At 31.0% G+C, this 23,283-nt stretch overlaps 2 protein-coding genes across 3 annotated transcripts in view; both read right to left on the bottom strand.

Moving 5' to 3' along the window:
• Window positions 1–2,136: 2,136 nt before the first annotated feature.
• LOC115886797 (dynein regulatory complex subunit 5-like) lies at window positions 2,137–14,554 on the bottom strand. Of its 2 annotated transcripts, XM_030906091.1 has the most exons (6): window positions 14,194–14,554; window positions 9,865–10,204; window positions 7,434–7,595; window positions 6,614–6,813; window positions 6,316–6,528; window positions 2,137–2,384 (listed from the first exon to the last, which is right to left on the bottom strand). In XM_030906091.1, the coding sequence occupies exons 1-6, from the start codon at window positions 14,473–14,475 to the stop codon at window positions 2,244–2,246; spliced, it is 1,338 nt and encodes a 445-aa protein (XP_030761951.1). In that variant the 5' UTR covers window positions 14,476–14,554; the 3' UTR covers window positions 2,137–2,243. The 2 variants fall into 2 exon arrangements, with proteins under 2 accessions (XP_030761951.1, XP_030761954.1); XM_030906094.1 differs by lacking the exon at window positions 2,137–2,384 and having other exon boundaries at window positions 6,321–6,528; window positions 6,610–6,813.
• Window positions 14,555–18,937: 4,383 nt separating this feature from the next.
• Window positions 18,938–23,283, bottom strand: part of LOC115886770 — a 25,069-nt gene continuing 20,723 nt past the window's right edge. Inside the window, exons 11-12 of the mRNA XM_030906061.1 lie at window positions 23,170–23,272; window positions 18,938–21,439 (exon numbers count right to left, since the gene is read on the bottom strand). Of these exons, the coding sequence (XP_030761921.1) occupies window positions 20,957–21,439; window positions 23,170–23,272 (586 nt within the window). The 3' untranslated portion in view covers window positions 18,938–20,956. The remainder of the gene's footprint in view (window positions 21,440–23,169; window positions 23,273–23,283) is intronic.

Raw genomic sequence — 23,283 nt, 5'->3', positions numbered from 1 at the left:
ATAGTTCAAGCATAGTTTAAGGAAAAGAGTAGTTGCACTCTCGCAAATATTTTCTGCCAGTTTTTGCAATCTGCCGAATATCGGCAGATTGCAAAGCGTTTCAGTTGAATTCCGTCCGTCGAGCTGCGAGGTTCGAGCGTTGCGTCCCGGTACAGAGAGGGATTGACAAAAAATGAGTGCCTTACTGTGTGCTGCTATTAATTGTAGTAATAATTCAAAAAAATTTTCTTTCAGTTTTTTTAGATTTCCATCGGATGTAAATCGGCAAGCTGATAGTTATAATCAATAAACATGTAATTATATTTGTTTATTTTAGAAGCTGAGATATTATGTAATTATTAAATGTTATTATTTTTTTAGCATGTAGGCAGATTTTAAAAATAGTTTTTTTAGATATACAGGTTGTCCCAAATATGCGCATGAAAATATTTTTTGATCAGGGGATTTGCCATAAAATTTTCATTCCAATAATAATTTACGAGATAATTTATATAGATTGGTTTTTGAAACAATTTTAGAGTAAATATTTTGTACATCTAAAGCCTCCTCAAATTATTCATATTTTTTAATTGAAAGAATTTTTTTTATGTATTTTTTATTTAAGTGGTCGTAATATAACAATATTCAAAATATTATAGACAAAATATTGAGTTTATATTTGAGGGAAGAAAAGTGCCACACCTAGCTTTAAACCACCGTAAATATACAGGGTGGCCCATTAGTGCGAGGAAGTCCAATATCGTCGTCGTTGTCGAAGATGTGAAAAAAGTTTTATTCATATGTTTCAAGGTTTATAAAGGGGCGTATCCTAAAATATTTTGTTATATACGGTGTGTCACAAAAAAAGTTATGGTAAAGTTAGTTTCATTTTTTTACATCATTCTATATAGGGTATTTTTTATGGCGTCACCAAAATCGGAATATTTAAAATGGTATATCTCATTTTTTTTTAAATGCAACATTCTGTGTATTATTTTTTTGTCAGATGCAGAATTAAAAAGTGAACATTTTTTTATTTAAAGTGTTTCTAAATTTTTAACGGTTTCGCAGATATTCGCAGTATTATATTACATATGGCTCTTTCAACAGTAAATTTTTATCCAAGCCGCCTAATATGACCTTTGTCTGATATTTTATCGTTGAAAATCCCAGATGTAATGAAATACAGAAAATATTTGCAAAACGGTAAATATTTAAGAACACTTTAAATACAAAAAATGTTTACCTTGTAATTCTACATCTGAAAGAAAAATAATATACAGTGTACAGGTGTTGCATTTAAAAAAAATGAGATACAACATTTTAAATATTACGATTTTGGTGACGCCATAAAAATACCCTGTATGCGATAAAGTAAATTTTTCTACACGAATTTATTCTGGTATCCTTCATGTTTAAGAAAACATAGCTAAGTATTAATAAAGTTATATTCACTCTAGTTTTTTACCACTTTTCGTATAGAATGTTTTTAACCAAAGTTTTAGTAAATAAGAAATAGAATGGCAACACTGCAGTGTGCTTTAAATAAAGACAGTGTACTATATGCACAATTTTATGCCGAATCCAGTTATCTACAGAAAATTAAACTAGTTTTAAATTAAAAAAAACTTGTAGAAAATCTCTGAAATAGATAATAATATAAAAATATGTCATTATATATTTTTTCCGCATTTCTTTCCATCAGAAGATTTTCAGATACAGAAGAAGTGTTACCTACACGAAATGTGAAAATATTTTGTTTTCAAGCAAGTTTTTACTCGATGATCAATTTTTTTTATTTTATTTTATTGTGAACTCATATTTTCCTAAATACATATCTGTGAAACTATGGCGAGTGCCACGACTATACTTTGCCTAGTTAATAGACCACGACTATACAGCTACGTCCGTGGTCACGGGAGGCGAGAACAAGTGGCAGAAAAGAACAAAGGATTTGACAAGGAGTAAAACTACTAGTTTCATTATACTATGGTTCAAGTCCACTCCGTAATGTCTTATAACAGTAAATATGTATGTAAATATGTAAATCTCTCACAAAACGATTATAACGTTAACAAGAACACAAAAACAAAATAAACACAGAATTAAATTAAAATAGATAAAATAAAAATATACAAAATTTATATTGACCGTTGTTTCTATTTTTTATTTATGAGATATTAAGTAAATAATAGATACAATTTAGAATTTTATTTATTTTTTTATTTTAATGTTTTCATGTATTTTCTGCGTTTTCAGTGTTTTCATACTTTTCCGTCGTCTTCAATATTCTTATTTCTGTCCAGATATTCCGTTATTTTCTCTAATTGTTCTGGAGTTATATCGGTTTCCCTCAAATCTAACGACTCTACAGTCATGTTTATAGTCAGTGCATCAAGCAGCTCCTAAAAATACATGTTTTTTTAGATATTTTAATATTTATTTATGTAGCTAATCCTTTAGATTTTTATCGATACCCAGTATTTCAAAAAATGTAGATTACACAATATTCAAGAAATTGTTATTCTCTATGTGCATTAGAAAATTACAGCAAAATATAGAGACACAAAATCTGAAATATTTCGAGATATTCAATCGCCCCGTATATTATGCAAAGTTTCTTATATGCAGGATATCTCTTAAATAAGTGCAAGTATTTTGAAATTGTGGTAGACATGGATAACAGAAAAATCAGCTGGCTTCCAATTTATTCAACTCTCTGTGTAGACACATGCATAGAAATATGTAGTTAACTTCATTGAAAATGCATCGTATTATGGTGGTATAAGAATCTGTACTAGTTTAGTTGAAAATAACTATAAAAATATGCGTGTGTGTTAAAAATAAGTACAGTGCGTTTTGTTATAACTATTATTATTTTTTCCCCAATAACAAGGGGCCTCCTCTGGCGGAAACACTGCGACCTGTGAGGCCTATTGTGTTTGTCCCCTTTCTATATCTGCACTCATTCTCCTATCCCTGTGCCGTGCACTAACTTATACAGGTCCTTGATAGGATGGGCGCATAGTTCGTCTGGTTCTAACCTAGCTTTCCCAAATAAATAGTGTCGTTTGCTGCGATCCAGAGCATCGCAGTGACATATTATGTGCTCCGTCCGCTGTCTCAGGATCTTTATCGCAGAGTCTACAGCAAAGACTTCTTTGATACAGGTTGAGCGTGTTTAGGTAACACTTAACAGACATGTGTCCTGTCAAGAGGCCTGTTGTAATCCGTACTATTCCTGCTAAGCATTAGCAGCTCTTTTGCGGTTTTAGAGCTTTGATAAAGGCCTTGCTTTGATAAGTGCCTGTGTCCTGTATTTTTCTCCAGTGGACATTCTGCTTCTCCCTAATCCAGAGTGTTAGTGCACTACGGGCCATACATTTGGGTATTCCCAGTACTGGCTCTGGACCAAGATAGGATGCCTATGACCCTTGCCTAGCTAGCTCATCGGCTTTTTCGTTGCCTTGGATGCCGCTGTAGCCCGGCACCCAGAATAATTTAATTCTGTTCCTTCGTGCCAGAGCTGCCAGTTCGCCTAGGCATTCCCAGACGAGTCTCGATGATACCTTTGGACTCATAAGCGCCCCAAGTGACTGAGCATATATTGATGAGCTTACATGAATAAGCTCTTCTATTTTTTTCTCTCGCACGTTGTAGAATGGCGAAGATTTATAGTACTATTATTAATGCTACTGATATAATTAAAATTTTATTTTTAGCCGACCATACCGCCAGGTATGGTAGGCTATTAAGATCGGCAGAAAAAAAGTTTTTTTTTAATTTCACTCAAAATGACCTAAATACAAAATATTTTCATGGTGCCTGTCTGTCTGTCCGTCTGTCTGTAACACGATAACTCAAAAACTGCTAAACCGATTTTAACCAAATTTGGCACAAAAATACTGTGGCACCCGAGAATCTAGCCATTAGTTTTTGGTGGGGGTGGGTGTTGGTAAGAGGATATGGGAGGGGGTTAAAAATTTTAAAAAATCGTAACTCCAAAATTACAGTAGCTAGCGAAACGCGGTTTTCAATTTAAAATTAGGAATAATATTTGCAACAAAATTTTGTATTAACATCAAAATCAGTCAAAGTCGCAGTTTTTGAGATAAAAAAAAATGGAAAAATTCCTTTACTTTGAAACTAAAAGAACTGCCTACCAACTTTTTATTAATAATATATTTTAGTATGGGCTATACGTGCCTTCCGGCGCCAATTTTTATAATTTATTATGTAAAGAAGAGTTATTGTAAGTTTATTATCTACTAGTTGAAGCCTACTAGCCACATCAGAAAAAAAATACTTTTTATTTATTTTTTTTTAATTAATTGAAAAACAAAAAATCCGGCGACGACAGTTTTTAGAAGAGCAAATTAGCTATCTTTTAATAAAAAAAGCAACTTTCTAGAGTAAGTCGTTACTTCAGTAGAGACGACACAGATAAACATTAGCATTTTATATATGTAGATACTAATATATAAAGGCTGTACTTAAACTGCCGTTAAACGGTAGCTTACTAAAATGCCGTTAATAGGTATGGCGTCGTTGATGTGACGAACTTGACGGCTTTATGAAATATAGGAATTTTAGAAGGACTAACCAACGCTATCCACCCCACCAAATAACCAACTTAACCAACGCAACTAACCTCGACACTGATAAAAAATATAAAAAAAATATAAATTAGTAAAAATCAACCAACCCCACCAAATAACCAACTAACCAATGAATTAACACCCTCCAAATAACCACGCTAACCAACCCGCCAAATAACTAAACCAATCCAACCAAAAAGAGTGAAACCAATGCAATAAGATCACGCTATAAGCAAAAAAAAATATAAAAAAATCTTGGTCGGCGTGAGATTTGAACCACGGACCATTCGCTTACGAAGCGATAGCCTCAGCCACAGGCCTCAGCCACTGACCCACAGGTGCTCTTGCAAAATGCTTAAGGCTAGGCATTACTTTCCGCCGACATGAACGACGTCACAATATCTATTAACGGCATTTTAGTAGGCTACCGTTTAACGGCTGTTTAAGTAGATCGATATATAAAATCCTTAAGTGACTGACATACTGATTAATCACGATCCTGCTCAAACCACTTAACCTAAGAAGCTCAATTTTGGCATACAGGTTGATTCTAGGGTGTAGAGGTTCGTTCCAAGAGGGTGAAACCATCCCTCAAATATTACAATATTTTTTATTTAAAAAAACGGTCAAGTTTCCGAAAAAACGCTTAAACACATATATTTTATTTTGTTTTTTACATATTTTAGGATTTTTTAAAAATGTATACAGGGTGTTTCGAAAAATCTGGTCATTGATTAATCACGATCCTGCTTAAAGCGCATGACGTAAAAAGCTGATTTTTGGAAAACAGATTGACTTTAGGGTGTAGAGGTTCGATAAGACGGGATTTTTCGAAACTCGAATTCTAAGGGGGTGAAACTATCCCTCAAATATTAAAATATTTTTTATGTAAAAACCGGTGAGTTTTTCGGAAAAACTCTTAAACACGTATATTTTATTTTGTTGTTTTACATATTTTAAGATTTTTTATAAATTTATACAGGGTGTTTCATAAAATATGACCATTGAGTAATCACGATTCTGCTTAAACTGTGTAGAGGTTCGATAAGGAGGGATTTCTCGAATCTCAAATTCCAACAGGGTGAAAACGCCCCTCAAATATTACAATATTTGTTATTTAAAAAACGGTTAGTCTGTCGGGAAAACGCTTGGACAAGCATAATTTATTTGGTTTTTTTACATATTTTGAAATTTTTTAAAAAATCATACAGGGTGTTTCAAAAAGTTGGGTAATTTCTTAACCACGGTTCTGCTTAAACTGCTTGAGGTAAAAAGTTTATTTTTGGCAAACGGATTTTTCGAAAGTCAAATTCCAACGAAATGAAACTACCCCTCAATTATTACCAAGTTATATAATAATATTGTTTTTTCTCATGCTGACATAAATGTGAGAAAGTTTTATCCAGTTTGTATGTTAATGTTAATGGAAATTCTTGCTTTGCTTTATCATCACCATTACAAATGATTAATTCGACGCGAACGAAGTCGCTGGTACACGCTAGTAAACTTATAGACACAAAAATTGAGAATGGATGCAGCGTAATAGGTGGACTGTCAAGATATTTTACCTGGGACATTAGAAAGTTTTTTAATTAAAAAAAAATCAAGAAAAAATTTAATAATTTTAACAATTAAAAAAAACAATTATGGACGTGTTTTAGGATCAAAATACACTACGACTTAAAATACTGGTATTTATTTAAAGACATCCTGTATGTATTACGCTTATTTATCTTACACGTCCTCCAGATTCACCAAACCAGTTGCTGCTGATATCGAGTACCTTCAAAGATGCGTTCAACTTCAGCATCTGACACACCTTTAGAGGAGTATCTTCGTCAAAAATACAGGAAGCAAAAGACAAGTTTCTAATTTTCGAACATCGTACCAAAGCTCTCATTATGCCCATCGCTCCTGGTGTACCCAGCGGGTTCATTCTTAAATTCAGATCCTCAAAAACATACATTTAGTTACAAGAACAACATTTTTAAGAACGTAGAAAAGAGAAGTCGTTTTAATATTAAAAATTTACCTACATATAATGTGTCACAATTGTCATTGAGAATAGCGAAACCCAGTCCTTCAGAACCAATCTGTCCGATCTGATTATTGGCCAGAATTAATGTTTTCAGACTACAACCGTCCATTAAATATTGTGCTATGCAAAGAGCCCCAGCATCGCCAACGTCGCAGTTGGACAAGTCGAGTTCTTCGATAAATTTGTGTTTTATCAGGCCTAAGTAAAATAAATAAAGAGAAAAATATGCAAGGTGATCAGTACTAGATTTATTTATAATAGTCTATACTTACTTTGCTATAAATATCGTAACCTTATATCATACAGAGTATTCAAAATTCTACACCAAACTTTCTAAAATATTAAAATAATTTTTCTTCGTTTTTTTTAACGGAACAACGGTTTTTTTTTCACTGTAGAAAATATCATATGAAATATAAAACGGGGAATATCTACGAAATAGTTAAAAATCTTGAAATACTCCAAATACATAAAATGTCCATTTTTTAATTATCCATCTATTGAAAAAATAATATACATGGTGTTCCATTTAAAAAATAAAGAAAAATTATTTTCTATATTAGAAAGTTTGGGGAAGGATTTTGGACATACTGTACGATTTACAATTACCACATTTCTAGCAAATACCATCTAAAGTAAATATTTAATATAGTTTTGATTTCAGAACAGTTCTTGTATTTTTAATATTTTTTTAAGAAGAGTCTATTGTCATCGATTGTCATTTCCCAGCCAACTTTGACGCCGTTTTTTTTCGATCGTATGATATTTATGAACACATAGAAAACATAGAAAAAAAAACATATGAATTAAATAAAAACCTTGCATTAAAGCTTGACAATGTTTAAATTCTAAAGAACTCCTATGTATCCTAACAATTTTCAAATTTTTCAATTCCAACAAGGCTTTTCCCAATTTTTGACAGTCCGACACAGACACTTTGAACATTCTCCATGAGAAATCTTCTCCAACTTTATTCATACCTAAAATATTAGAGACACTACGATTACATAGTCTGTCCAACGAATAACGAAATGTTTCGACAGACGACATACAAATAATGACAGAAAATACAATTTGTCTGTGGTTAGACGACATCGACGGTTTTACAACGGAATACAGTCTATGTAGCTTGATTTTCATGCGTCCGTTATCCGTTGATACGATGGTCCGACGGCGCTCTGATTGGTCATAGCGTTTTCGCACCACTTTTCATCCGTAAATTTTTTACTTGAGCCCGTCAACGGAGAAAGATCGTTCGATAATGGACGTTTTGACACTTTTTTGACAAATTTAATCTAACCTTAATAAAAATATAATAGTACAAGAGCTAACACCGTCGGGAAAACGAGAATTTTAAAAAAGCTGGTTCTTTGTAATAACTTGTTTTTAAGCGTGCTTAAGTGTTGGACAATGAAATAAATTAATTTGATACATTTAGATATAGTTTAAGAATTTAGAATAAAATATTGTAGTTATTGTTGTAGAAATAAAATTCCTCAGACAAGGTTCTACCTTAAGAGGATATTATGTTTATTCACTATTGTGTATTCGTAAGTTATGTATAAGTCTTGTATATACTTTGTAATTGGATCAGTTTGAATAAACATTATTTATTTATTATTATTATTTAATATATCTTTTGCTATGCTCTCCTGGCCAAAGTGCGGGCCAGTAGACTACTGCGCATCACATCTATACGGGGTATCCCATTTTCGTATGTTATATGTAGGGAATGCAATCCCGCAAATGCGGGATCACTCTGAGATTCCACGGAATCGAAGTTGCAGGATTTATCGTGCGGGATCCGCGGGATTGACACCTTACTACTGGATAACCGAATCGATCTCGATCAAGGTCAAACCCCTTTGTTCCGGGCCGATGAGTCGACGCTCGGAACCCGGGGGACTCGTTTAACTTGTACTTGTGGACAATTTCGTCACATAAACTGCCGGACATAATTATCGAGACTAGCAAAATTTTAGGTAAGTTTTAGTAAATTTAAAGTTGAATATCTCTTGAACTAAAAAAGATTTTGGGATGCGGTTTGGACCAGGTTTTAGATACATCTATTGTGATTAAGATGCTATGTGATTTTTGAAAATATATTTAGCGAATTCTCGTATACAGGGTGTTTTATAAGAGAGTGAAAATTTGGTCAAGAATCTTTTTTACCGCAAATTTACGAGTTTTAAAAATCGAAATTTTTACCAAGTACGACTAATCTGTATTGAAATTAGAAAAAACAATTCGATCGGTTTTATATTTTTTTTTGTTTTAAGGGAAATCGACTTTTTTTCGAAAAATACGCATTTTTAGTCATACGTATGGACCTAAGTGGTACAAAAAGCTTTGTACATTCTGCATATGCCAAAAAATTATTGATATAGAGTGTATCTAAAAAAGCAGATAACTGTAGTTGCAGTGTATCTAAAAAAGCAGATAACACAAGTTAAAAAAAACTTCAACATCGGAATAATATTTTTATTTATAAAATAAGTAGATAAATTATAAAAAAATTTAAGTTTATTTAATATTAAATATATTTTTTGAACACCCTGTATAAATCGGTCCAAATTTCTGTACAGCTAGTTTAAGATACACGCTATATCAATACATTGTGGGCCTATGCAAAATGTACAATGCCTTTTGTACCATTTAGGACCAAATGTATGACTATTGTTTACAGTGCCGCAATTTTGCGGATCCGCGGGATTCATTGCTTTAATCCTGCGGGTTTGCGGGATTGAGATTTTGGTGCGGGACTGCATTCCCTAGTTATATGGGATTTCTCGTTTATGAGTAGAGATACAATGATGCGATTTACCCATTACTTTGCTACTTTTTTATGAAACTAAATATGCTACACATAGGTTTGTCCTAGCCTCCTTAGTTTCAGAAATACAGGGCAAATTTGTGATGCGCAGTAGTGAACAGATGTTGAATACAGATACAGATGCGCAGTAGTGAACGCAACGTCTACCGGCAGCCAGACGGTCCGCACTCTGTTCAGGAGAGCACAGCAAAAGATATTAAAAAACCAGCTTTCTTAAAATTCTCTTTCCAAAACGTTGCTAGCTCTTAGACTATAAGTAAAACAGCGAAATCGTTATGGAAATGAAAATATAAAATGACACCAAGTCTTCAACCAATTAAATTAATATCATATCATATCGTATCGTCGGACAACGGATGCATGAAAATTAAGCTTAAATGGTTTGGAAAATTTGTTAAGTGTCATTACTAAATCACCGTAAATCAAATGAAACTCTTCCACCTCAGGTAACCTCCTCAAAATAGGCCAAAAATTGATATGATCTATAGGATATTCTTCGGGAATATCTTCTTTTTCCATGGTCAATGGTGGTTTCCATGCCTGCATCTGTTCGATATACAAACAAGTGACATACGGAGAACACAAATCGAGGATTTCGTCAAAAGTTTCTTCGTCATTGTATTGGGGCTGGGCTTCTTCGATTAGTTGCTGGACGTGTCTCTCTATGTAAACGCTTTTGTAAGTCCAGTTTTCAGGCAGATGGCGTTTAATGAGACCGTAGGTTTCGTGGTATCGACGTTTCCAATAATATTCATCCTTTAGAAATTACATAAAATCAAGATACCTAACACCTGATCAAATAATTATTAAAACTGTTTTATTAGTTTTAATTATCTGCTTTAACGACATTGAAATCTGCAAATTAGAGGGTCTTATTTTATTAGAAAACTAAAATTCATACTGACGGGCATAAGAAACTGGTCAACAGGTCACTATATTTTGTGCTACTTTTTGTGACATAGTTTGGCTAATTTTGTCACGTTTGGTCAGTACCAACCGAGCGTCTATACAGGGTTCTGCAATAGTGCGCCGGGTATCTGTAGCTCCTAGAATAAACAACTTGGGAATGTTGTTTAAGTGAAAACCTAAAGTAAGGCTCAAAAAGTATGAGTGGATCGGGATGATTTTTTAAATGGAACACCCTGTATTATTGCATTTTTGGCTTCCTTTCTGATCACTTTACATAATCCTAAGATATGACTAAATACACTTCGATAGTTTCAGAGATATTAATAAATAAATAAAAAAAATATATATATATATATATATATATATATATATATATATATATATATATATATATATATATATATATATATATATATATATATATATATATATATATATATTTTTATTTTTTTCAGCCGTTCTTACATAAATTATTAAAAATTCCAGAACTGTCCTGAAATCAAAACTATAATAGGTATTTACTTTAGATGGTCTATACTCACTTTGTTATAAATATGGTAATCGTAAATCATACAGGATGTTCAAAATTCTACGCCAAACTTTCTAAAATATAAAATAATTTTTCTTCGTTTTTTTTTAACGAAGTAACACCCTGTATATTTTTTTTCAATAGATGAAGAATTAAAAAATTAACATTTTTTGTGTTTAGAGTATTTCAAAAATTTTAACGGTTTCGCAGATAATCGCGGTGTTATATTTCATATAGCATTTTCGACAGTAAATTTTTATCAAAGCCACGCAATGATTTGTCTCTCGTATTTTACCGTTGAAAGCCATATGAAAAAATACTGCGTGTATCTGCAAAACCATTAAAAAAATTTAAATACTTTGAATACAAAAAATGTTCATATTTTAACTCTCCATCTAATAAAAATATACCATTTAAAAAAAACAAGAAAAATTATTTTATATTTTACAAAGTTCGCCGTAGAATTTTGAACACCCTGTATAATTTAAAATTACGATATTTACAGCAAAGTATGTATAGACAATCTAAAGTAAGTACCTAATATAGTTTTGATTTTTCAAGACAGGTTCTTGTATTTGTAGTAATTTTTTAAGGAAGGTTGTAAAATAGATATTTTTTATTTACTTATTAATATCTCTGAAATTTTCGAAATATATTTACTTATATTTTAGGATTACGTAAAGTAATCTAAAATGAAGCCAAAAATGCAATAATATACAGAGTGTTCCATTTAAAAAAAAACTCATCCCGATCCACTCACATTTTTTTGAGCCATCCTACAAAAGTTAAAATATTTTCCTGAAATACATCCTCACTTATATGGAATCACTCTTTATTTCTGACTAAATTTCTTGCAAGGATAAAAATTGGTATACAACTTTAAGATAAAGCTTTTTGTTGTAAATAAACATGATAATAAAGAATAAACGACTGCTCTGTGATTTATTTTCTTTTGAATTTTTTGTTCAGTAGTAAAATCACGATTGTCCGGTAATTTTCATTCAATCCCAAAAAATTAAAAAATGCCTTACGTTGGATTAACAGATGTATAGAGGGGAAGAATTATTGCTCTAACCGAACAAGGAATGCTCCAGAGAGATGTAGCAGAGATAGTAGGCGTTACCCAGGGTGTTGTATCGAAAACATATGCAAGGTACTTGGAATTAGGAATACACAAGGATAGGCCCAGACAAAGTCGTCAGAGTCACAACTAAACAAGAAGACCGCCTTGTGTGCTAAATTGCTAGAATAAAGCCCAATGTTTCTCATCTAGAGCTAAAAAGACAACTTTTGACAGCTACAAGTGTGAACGTTTCAGTTGAAACCATAAGAAAAAGCCTTCGTGCACGAGGGTTTTACAGCAGGAGAGAGTTACGGATCCCACAGTTATCTCGGCAAAATAAAATTGACCGGCTAAATTGATGCCTTCAACATCAAAACTGGACAACTGAGAATTGGCAAAATATTCTTTTTTTCGGATGAGACCAGAATTGGCCTGAGATCAGATAACTATCGATAATATAAAGGAGGAACTGTAATGTTCTGGGGAGGTATTATAGTAGGAGCAAAAACTCCATTGTTACCACTTCAACAAATTTTAACGGGTCGAAGATACGTTGATTTGGTGCTAGAACCACTCGTTAGTCTTTGGAGAGCTGCAATCGGGGATAATTTTAACTTCATGCACGATAGTGCACCTCCCCATACCAGCAGAGTGACTAGAGAATGTCTTGAAACGGAAGGTGTCATAGTTTTGGACTGGCCTGTCTATTTACCAGATCTAAACTCTATCGAACACTTGTGCGACTAGCTCAAAAGAAGGGTTAGAGCTCGTCGAAACAATCCAGGAAATCTCGTAGAGCTTGTTGATGTAGCATTAGCCGAATGGGGAAACATACCCCAAGACAACGTGGATAATTTAATAAGAAGCATGCCAGCGCGGATAGAAGCTTGCATAAAGGCTAGAGGTGGCAACAAGGAATATTAAAATTATCAATTTTCTTTTTGCTTATGCTTTTTGGCCATTAAAAATTTAAATCTTAATTTCGTTTCAGAAACCAAATAAATATCATTTTGTTTATTTTGGGATATGATTAATTTTTTTTAATTGCTATATGGATTATTTTTCATTAAAAGTCATTGGTAAGGACTGAATTTTATTCATAAACAGAAAATTTTCATACATGTCAAAAATTATGAAAAATAATAGATGATTCCATATAAGTTTGGTTGTGTATACTTTTTGCAATTAAACAAAATTCTCAAGTATTTTATTCTAAGAGCTACGGATGTCCGACGCACTATTACCGAACCCTGTATATTTTGTGCTACTTCTTGTGGCATCGCTTGGCTAATTTTGTTACGTTTGGTCAGTACCAACCGAACGTCTATATAAACACTCAATTTGTAGATATTAGTTTACAGCGTTTTCAGATGGAGCGGAGCGTTCGCGACGGACCGTCCGCGTCTTTGAGCAAGTGCCATGAGTTTATATGAACGATTTCACACGGGTCGCATATGCTCCGTCCGGATGAGCTATATTGAAAAAAAATCCGCGCGTATGGTCCGCTCCATCTGAAAACGCTGTTAGTTCATCTGCTGGTGATGCTAAACATAGTTAGTGAAACGCGCGCCCAGTATTAAAAGTAAAGCGTTCTGTGTATTGTGGTGAATTATTGTTTTATTTTGCTGTTGTAACACCATAGGTTCTTTTTTCAAAACCCTCATTTGTAATTTTCAATATGGTAAAAATAACTGTAAAAATGCATTAGGAGTGTAACAAATTTAGAGAGGGAATATATCATATTTCAGAAATCTTAGCTTAGCCCGATCCTGTCGTGTTAAACCACACCAGAAATTCCAAATACACGTGCTTTAATTAAAGGTTGATTAAGGTTTGCAGAGCTTTAGCATTTTGCATAAAATAGCGAGCAATTTGTTACAAAACCATATAAATTATATATCACTGTAATCACGAAACTTCAATCTATTTCCGTATTGTAACGGAATTTTAAATTGTCTTTATTTTCGAAAAAATTCAGTCCAAACATAAGGAATATCTTGTTAATGTTTGACCATCAAATTCTTAAAAATAAAGAAGTTGTCTAAAAATATGCTACAATACGGATATAGTATAATCCTTATCTTTAATTTCCTTCTTCATTTGTGTAAAAATACATAGCCAGTTTTACATAAAACGTTAAATGCCCATCGCTTATTTTGCTACTTTTCCGGACTAGTGAAATGGACTCTTCAATTTCTCGGAAAATGTAAAAATTTTACTATACATATCACAAAAAATCCTTACATCGATTAACGGAATCATTAGTTCCAAAGGAAGCTTAATCGGTAATATATCAAGCAGATGCACTCTATCTGAACAAGGCAATTCATCCAAAATTGGTTTGTTCTCAAAATTCTTCCCAATAGCATTGACACAGTACTCCTTCAACGATGGGCAATGGTCTTTATCCCATTCGAAATTTTCCGCAACTAGTTTTCTTATATTTTCACCGACCAACTGTAAACTATTCTTGGAAGGTGTGTAAACAACAACTGTATTTTTGTTGATGATGTATGGAATCTTCATTTTTGTTTTTACTTATTGCAAAATTTGAAATTAATTAAAAAAATATACAAAAAATAATAATAGACAAAGTTCGTTGTGACATAATGATAATATGTCAAATTAGACATAAATATCAGTCAAAAATACATAGATGAAACAGGTCATAGACACAGGTCATAGACGATATAATTTGTTGTACAACAAAAAGTGCAAAAAATATACCGCCCCCTCCCTACAAAAAAGGTCCTTATAATTTTTTACTTAGAATTAGTTGTTTTCGAGGTATCCCTGATCTTCTTTCGAAGATCTCTGAATTTTCTCTGCAAGTCTTATGGAAAAAAAGCAATATTGGTCCTATTAAATATCGATATTATTGCCCAGCCCTAGTTTTACGTTATTTATAACAGCTAAAGTACGTCCCGTGAGAGAAGAGACAATATTGACGAGAGAGATGGACATCCATCCAATACTTTATACAGGAAGATAATGTACTTTAGTAAAATGAGTCAGTGTTATACATTCTTTTATTGGACAGGCTACTCATCTGTCTCAAATTCTGTGTAAAAATAAAGAATCTTTAAACAAGTTTTATTTAATTAAAATACACTCTGTCACTTATAAAGCATATTATATTATCACACATTAAAAAAGATAATCAATTGAAACTTAATTTATATTACAAAAATAATAATACGAGTAATAATAAATTATGAAAGCTACCAAAACAATTCTGGGTCATAATATCTCTAACCAAACAAATTAAATATATTAATAAATAAATTATTACAAATAATAGCTATATACATTGTGTTTTATATTTCTTTGCGCCTGAATATACCGAGTGTCTCAGAATCCTTGTTCCACTAAAATTCTTTAGTATTATACATAGTTTATTTTATTATTGGTTTTATGTAAAGTATTTAAATCTGGAAAGATATTATGTCAGGACATGAATTATAAAGATGTTTGTTTTAAAAATAGTTACTTGTACAGGATGTGATCCTTCCTGTATAAGTAACTGGTTAACAAACATTATGTAACTGATTAACAAACATTAATGTAAAAACATTATGAAACAATTTTCCACTAGAAAGTATTATACAGGGTGCTACAAATTCGAGGTACGAGCATTGGTATCTCGGAAACCGTAAGAGATACGAAGATGGTTAAATTGGGGCAAAGTTGCTCCTTGGCATGTTCACTAAGATGCCATCAAAAAAGTTTTAAAAATTTCAAGGATTGATGAGTTTTTTGGAAAAAACGGATTTTTTTGAAAACCAATTTTCCAGGTCAGGAATTTAAAGATATCTATTATTTTTAACTTTTTTAATTGTGAATTTGTAATTTGTAATTTGTAATAATATGCATAATATTAATCGTAGTTTATTATAAATAAATCAACTTCTACAAACTAGTGTACTCTAAGTAATACTCTGCATGTTCGAAAGGTTTACCACCCTCCATAATGCACACATTTGTTTTTCGTTCAATCTTACTTATAGCTCTTTGAACAGATCTTCTTCTTATACTTCCGAATATATTTTGTACTTTTTAATTGTTTTTTATTACACGTTAATTGTTTTTGTACTCTTAATGTTGAAATGTATTGATTTCAAATGCCCAAAACAATTTTTATTGATTTTCCTTATTCAATGTTAATTAGCGCTGATCAATATTGTTGTGATGAATATAATCAGATTATATAAATTAAAAAATCAGAGCCGGATTTGAAATTATTTTAAATAACAATTAAATAGTTTTGTTATTGTTAAGGAACCCAAAACAAAAAAAGTATCAAGTGTGGCATATCATTGTACTCAGGAGGCCGAGATCTTTCAAAACCTGAAATAAAAAAGGAGGTCCATATTTAAAAAATTAAGTTGGCCTCTGTATCTCACAAATTATGAGCTAATTTGAAAATCTAAAAGCACCATCAGATAGCTCTCTAATAAAGTGGCTATGAGAATGTGCAATTAGTTTTTAATTTTCTAAAAAAAAGTAACGACAGGAAAAAATAAAACTGATTTTCAAACAAATCCGTTTTTCTAAAAACTCAGCAATCCTTGAAATTTTTAAAACTTTTTGATGACATCTTGGTGAACATCCTAAAGCGCAACTTTGCCCCAATTTAACCATGTTCGTAGGTAAAGCACCCTGTATATGATAGGGTAATAAATTAAGAAATTTTCGTTAGAGTTTACCTATTATGACTGTTAAATGATAAAGTATTCCATTGAAATAGGGATAATAGGACACTCGGTACAATATAAAGAATAAGAGTACAGTAACACAATTGAAAGATTGTAATACTGAATTTTTTCAAATACATTTATAAATAGAAAATATTTTTTTTAGAAAAACAATTAATTGTTATACGCTCCAAAAATAATAATTTTTTATTTTATATTTAAATAGATCATAACATTTATTTTATTTTTAAGTCTTTCATAAATGTAGTAATATACAAAATAGTATGTCATATAAGATTAAATTTAAGATGCTTGTACAGGGTGAGTCAACGATAGAGTAAAGTCCATTATATCATTTGTTTCGACGTTTACAAAAAAATTCTGCGTAAAATTCCATAACTTAATTTCTTAAATTCTTAAAATATATAAATATAAATAATATTTCAATTTGTTTAAACAAATGTTAAATGGCAGTGTGGTAAAATATTGTTAGTGGTACCATTGTTTCTGAAGTTGGAGTACCAAAATTTGGTAGGAGGGTTTTATAGAGGTGAAAAATAAGATATATGTAAATATATTTTAGTTAAATGATACAGGGTGTTCAAAATATATTTATGAATTTCAACTACTTAAAATTAAAAAATTTCAATTTTTTTAAATGGGACACCCTATATATTTTCATTTTTTCTGATAGACTTTACAAAACTCTTCAACTTTTATTAAGTATGTCATTGCATATACCTGTTTTTAATAGTTTGCGATTTATTCCAATTTTTTTATTTTTACCCATATTTTTAATACAATTACCAATAAACAAACAAAACTATTTATTACCTATCTTTAACAAGTAGGTTAATTGCAGTCGTGAATTTCTTGGTGTATTTCTATATTATGCAAAATAAAATTACACTAAATCACCACAATACACCAAAACACTTTTACTTTTACACTGGACGCGCGTTTCGCTAACCATGTTAGCATCATCAGCAAATGATTATAATTATTTTTAATTTAGTTTATAATCATCTGCTGATGATGCTAACATGGTTAGCGAAACGCGCGTCCAGTGTAAAAGTAATAGTGTTTTGGTGTATTGTGGTGATTTAGTGTAATTTTATTTTGCTGTGTAACACCAAAGGTTCCAACCCTCAACTGTAATTTTCTATATTATGAAAGATGACACTTGGATTTTCCGTCGGGGCGAATAGCCACAGATTAGGGTAATACTAGATTACTTAATTGTTGAAGACTACTGATATAGGAATTTTCTTCGACATACAGTAAAGTTTATTTCTCGTAGTAATTCTGGTTTATAATTCATTTGGTAAAGCCAATATTACTACTGCCACAAAACCGTCCCATTACACACTGAAGATGTTTTCTAGATAATCTACATCTATTCTTATAGTACTCAGTAAAGTACCTACTATATAATATATTGTACTGAACCAAAAAATATGTTTTTCTTGACTTGTTGGTGCATATCAGTCACATGGACTAATTCATATCAGGAAAATCTGCAACTATTATTATTACTCTACCATTTATACTTATTACAACAAATTAAACTAAAATTCAATTTTTTTCATAACTTGCTTAACAAACATGAAATTTTGATAATTATCACTTTTTGTCATGGCAACTATGATGTTATAGCGTAATTGTATTAAAAATATGGGTAAAAATAGAAAAAATTGGAATAAATCGCAAACTATTAAAAATAGGTATATGACATACTTAATAAAAGTTAAAGAGTTTTGTAAAGTCTATCAGAAAAAATGAAAATATATAGGGTGTCCCATTTAAAATTGAGATTTTTAATTTTAAGTAGTTGAAATTCATAAATATATTTTGAACAAAGTAGCATCTAACTAAAATATCTTTACATAGGACTTTTTCTATATCTCTATAAAATTCTCCTACCAAATTTTAGTTGCCCAACTTCAGAAACAATGCCATCACTGACAATTTTTTATCACACTGCAATCTAACATTTGTTTAAACAAATTTAAATATTACAGAAACTATTAATTTTAGGTATATAACATTATATACAAAAAAGTTATGGAATTTTACGCAGAATCTAAAAATAAAATAAAAAATAGGGTGTTGCATTTAAAAAAGCACATGTTATATTCGCCACAGTTTTTTGAAGCACCTTGTATACTCTATAATAATTTTAAAATGTGTATCTTAACCGTCCCTATAACTTTTATATTTAATATTTTTTTGTAAACCTGGAAACAAATGAGATAATGGACTTTACTCTATCGTTGACTCACCCTGTACAATGAAGTTAAAAGAATTTAAAAAAATAATTTACTGCTAGGAAGAAAATAATAATTATTGACTTATTATTTTTTATATCTAACAATTTATTATCCAAAACTATAATTATATCATTATTCATAAAGAACAATGTATAAATTAATGCATGTGATCAAGGAAGGATCTGTAGGAAATTAGGAATTTATTACATATTTTTTTACTCAAGAACTTAATATTTGTTACACATTTATTATACATAGTTATTAATATTTTGAATTTGTTACATAGTACTAATAAAAAATATTGAACGAAATATCATTTATTATAATTGTTACGCATCAAATGTAACACAAAACCCAAATTCGAAATTTACTACGCTAATCCATCCCTGCGTGATGCTTTTTTGTGACTTTCTATACTTTTTTGTATATTTAATCTGAAAAAATGGTTAATGATTCCACATTACAAAAAACATAGAAAAAAATAACCTATACAATATGTATTTCTAGACTTAATTATGTATGTTATATATTAATAGTCTTAAATTAGATATATGTATATATATTTTATCTTCCAATAAGTTAAAATCACAGCAAAATACAAATAAATATATTATTTCGTTGTATAATATTATATATTTTTTTAATTCAGTCAAACTGTGTCACAAAAAAACCATGTAACAGATACAGTCATGTTTTTTAAAAAAATGTTAAAAAATATGTATATGTTTAATTTAAATAATTATTCTATGTTGTTTACGTATGGAATATATTTAAAATATCACAGATATTGTAAAATATATGAGTTAATATTGTTAAATGAATAGAAATAAATAAATTTTTTTAACTCATTTTTTAAAATCGAGTGTAAACCTTAAAAAAGATTATGGAATAATTGACTTAATGACATAATAGAAATTAAATTATTAAAACTATTTTTTTTTATATTTAAGACCTGACTGGACGGATCAATTGTTTTTATTAATTTAGAAAATATATAAAGAATTTTTTAAATATTCAAACTAAAAGCAAAACGCTACAGGCAATATTAATCGGTATTCAATAAACTGTTACTTAGTTTTATTGTGACTTGGTCATAAAATCCACAGCATCATTGTAAGTTTCAAACCATTTTAAATATTTTCATATATTATTATACAAATTTGTAGTAATAACAAATTTCAAGACTAAATATACCGTTCCTAAACCTAAATATAACGAGGTTAAATATATATATTTTGGTTCAAGAGTACCTATCTATTAAAATAATTTAGAAAAAAATATTAATTATTAATTAATTCTGTAAAAATTAATAAATATAATTTCTAAAAGCTTGTGCATTGTTTGGGGGCACTTGTTGAAATGGCTAAAAAATTATTATTAATATGGTCCAAAAAGTCAAAAAATCAGTAGATTTAACTGATGAGGATGTTAGAAAAAGTAATGTGGATCACCTCTATACTCGTATATATATTAAAAAATTCTTAGTAAATGAAAGTTTTAAAATGGTTCAAAATTTAGACAGTTGTATAGGTAATAGAAAAATAAAAATTAATCATTGTCGATTCTGTAACTTAAAACAGTTTGGTTTAAGACTCGTTAAATCTAAAATAATTCAACAATAATTATGATAGTTGAAATTTTTTAAAATGGTTCAAAACATCAGACAATTGCTAGGGACATACCGTCGTAATCCACACACAAATGACACCTGTATTAATATATTATATATAAAGAGACCCGTTTTGGACATTATTAAAATGGTTCAGTATCTCAAACCTAAACAATTGTATAGTTATTAGTAGAAAGATAAACAAAAATTAATCACTGTCGTTTCTGTGAGCTAAAAATAGTTTGGTTCAAGGCTCGATAAAAAAAAATTCAAAAATTATTATGATGGTTCAAAAATTTTAAAATGGTTCAAAACTTGAGACAATCGTTATGGATCCATCGCCGTAATCCACACTTGTATTTATACATAAACAGACCAGTTACCGACTGTTTTTGACATTATTAAAATGGTTCAAAGCCTCAAGCCTAGACCTCTCAAACCTGTACGACGGCGTCTTCTTCGTGCAAATACGACGTCCCTAGCTCACCGTCGGCCACCTCGTTCTGCAGCGCAGGTATTTCGTTCCCCGAACTGCCTTGACTGTTGTCCTTGGACCTACCCACCTTCTCGTACCCCCCGCAAGCTTCGCAGTCGCTGTTATCGTTATTCAGTCTCTCGTAGGGCGGTTCGCTATCGTCCTCTGTCGTCGTCTTGCTCGCACTGTTGTTCGAACTCTCCGACGAAGCTGTGGCTTTGATTTTTTGGTAACCGGGTATATCTTCGTCGTCGTCTTCGAGTTTGGCAGGTTCTTTAACCGTTTCGTAGTTGGGATCGGTCGAGGGTGGTCTGTGGTTCATTACGGATTCGTAATTGGGGTCTGTGTCGCTATCCGCTGATCTGATAGCTGACTGGTAGGGAGGTGCAGGGAGGACATCGGACATGCTCTCGTATTTGGGTTCATCTATTAAATCACTCACCTAGAAAGAAAAAAATATCAAATATAATACTATACTTGTGAAGAATTAAACAAGAATGAATATGGATTCTGTAGGCTAGAAATTACATCCAATCTAACTAAAAGGGTTCAAAAAATATTAGAAGAGCTAAAGAATAAAATAAGTCAAAAGTTTTATCAAAAGAAGATATTAATTACATTAAACTGAAGAGTCCCCTCTTTATATATTTTAGTGATTGAACGTCTTAAAAAGGTTCACAATTTAAATAGCTGCACAATAACTACTAAAGAAACGAATTAAAATGAATGAATTCAGCTTCTAAAATAATGTGGACCAAAGATAGTTAAAATAGTTCAAATTTTTTTAAATGGTTTAACAAATTATTAAAACGGTACAAAAGGAAAATAAGTTATAAGTTTTAGCATAGGATAATGTCGAGAAAATAATAAAGCAGAGTCTTCATAAAAATATTAACAATTTCGTAGCAAATAAGCATCTTAAAAGTGATCAAAATTTAGACAGTAGCATAGCAAACTGGTAGAGAAATGAATAAGAATGAATAAATTCCGTTGATGCCAGTTAAAACTAATTAGAATGGTTCAAAACTATTTATTAAAACGGTTCAAACAAAAATAAGTAATAATAAAGGATCAAACGTTAAGAAAATTAAAGAGTCCCCTTTCACTCTCAAAAATTTCTAGTAAATTTTTAATAAGAGTTAAAATTTTAAACAGTAAAGTTATTAGTAGATAAATGAACATAAATAAACAAAAATTAACAAATGCAAGAAATGCAGTGCCTGGGAAATAGAAATAAGTTCAAGGATCTTTATAAAGGTTAAAAATTAAAAATTGTGCAAAAGAAAAGAAAATTAAAAAGCAAATTTAAAAAAATATAGCAAAGGAGTATGTTGAGAAAATTAAGTTAAAGGGTTTTCTATAGATAAATAAATTCTTAAAATGAATAAAGAATTTTAAACTGGTTCAAAATTTAAACTGCAATACTAATTAAAAATAAATAAAATTAAGAAATGCCTTTTCCTCAAGATAAAAAATTGGCGCCGGGAGGCATATTTAGCCGTCCATACTAAAATATGTTAGTAAAAAGTTGGTAGGCAGTTCTTTTAGTTTCAAAGTAAAGAAATTTTTCCAATTTTGGTACGCAGTTATTTCCCCTTATCCGCCACCTGGGGTCGCGTCCGATGGGAGTTTGGAGTTCTTCACACGGATTTTCTCAAAAACGGACTACGGAAACACGGAATATCTCAAAAACTGCGAGTTTGATTTTGATGTTATTACAAATTTTGTTGCAAATATTATTCCTTATCTTAAATTGAAAACCGCATTTCGCTAGCTACTGTAATTTTGGAATTACGATTTTTTTAAATTTTTAACCCCCTTACTAACCACCCACCCCCAGCAAAAACTAATGGTCAGATTCTCGGGTGCCACAGTATTTTTGTGCCAAATTTGGTTAAAATCGGTTCAGCGGTTTTTGAGTTATCGTGTTACAGACGAACAGACAGACAGACACCATGAAAATATTTTGTATTTAGGTCATTTATGACCCAAATAACTCATTTTAAGTGAAATTAAAAAAAAAATTGCCGATCTTAATAGCCTACCATACCTGTTGGTATTGTCGGCTAAAAATGTGGTTCAAAGTGTGTTAAAATGGTTCAAGAATTATTAAAATCAAACTTTTTGATAAAGAACAATGTAGAGAACTAAACTAATGACAACATTGCTCACCTCAAAGGGTTCAAGCTTTTTCTTCTTATTGATAACGGAATAACCATCGTTTCTATCCCGCACTTTGGAATATCCAGAATCGCTGGCGTTTGACGATCTGTGCCTCAGCTGCTC

The sequence above is a fragment of the Sitophilus oryzae genome, unplaced genomic scaffold, assembly GCF_002938485.1.
Source record: "Sitophilus oryzae breed Bouriz unplaced genomic scaffold, Soryzae_2.0 scaffold_1146_pilon_pilon, whole genome shotgun sequence".
Classification (NCBI taxonomy): domain Eukaryota; kingdom Metazoa; phylum Arthropoda; class Insecta; order Coleoptera; family Curculionidae; genus Sitophilus; species Sitophilus oryzae.
This window is presented reverse-complemented; position numbering and strand designations above follow the sequence as displayed.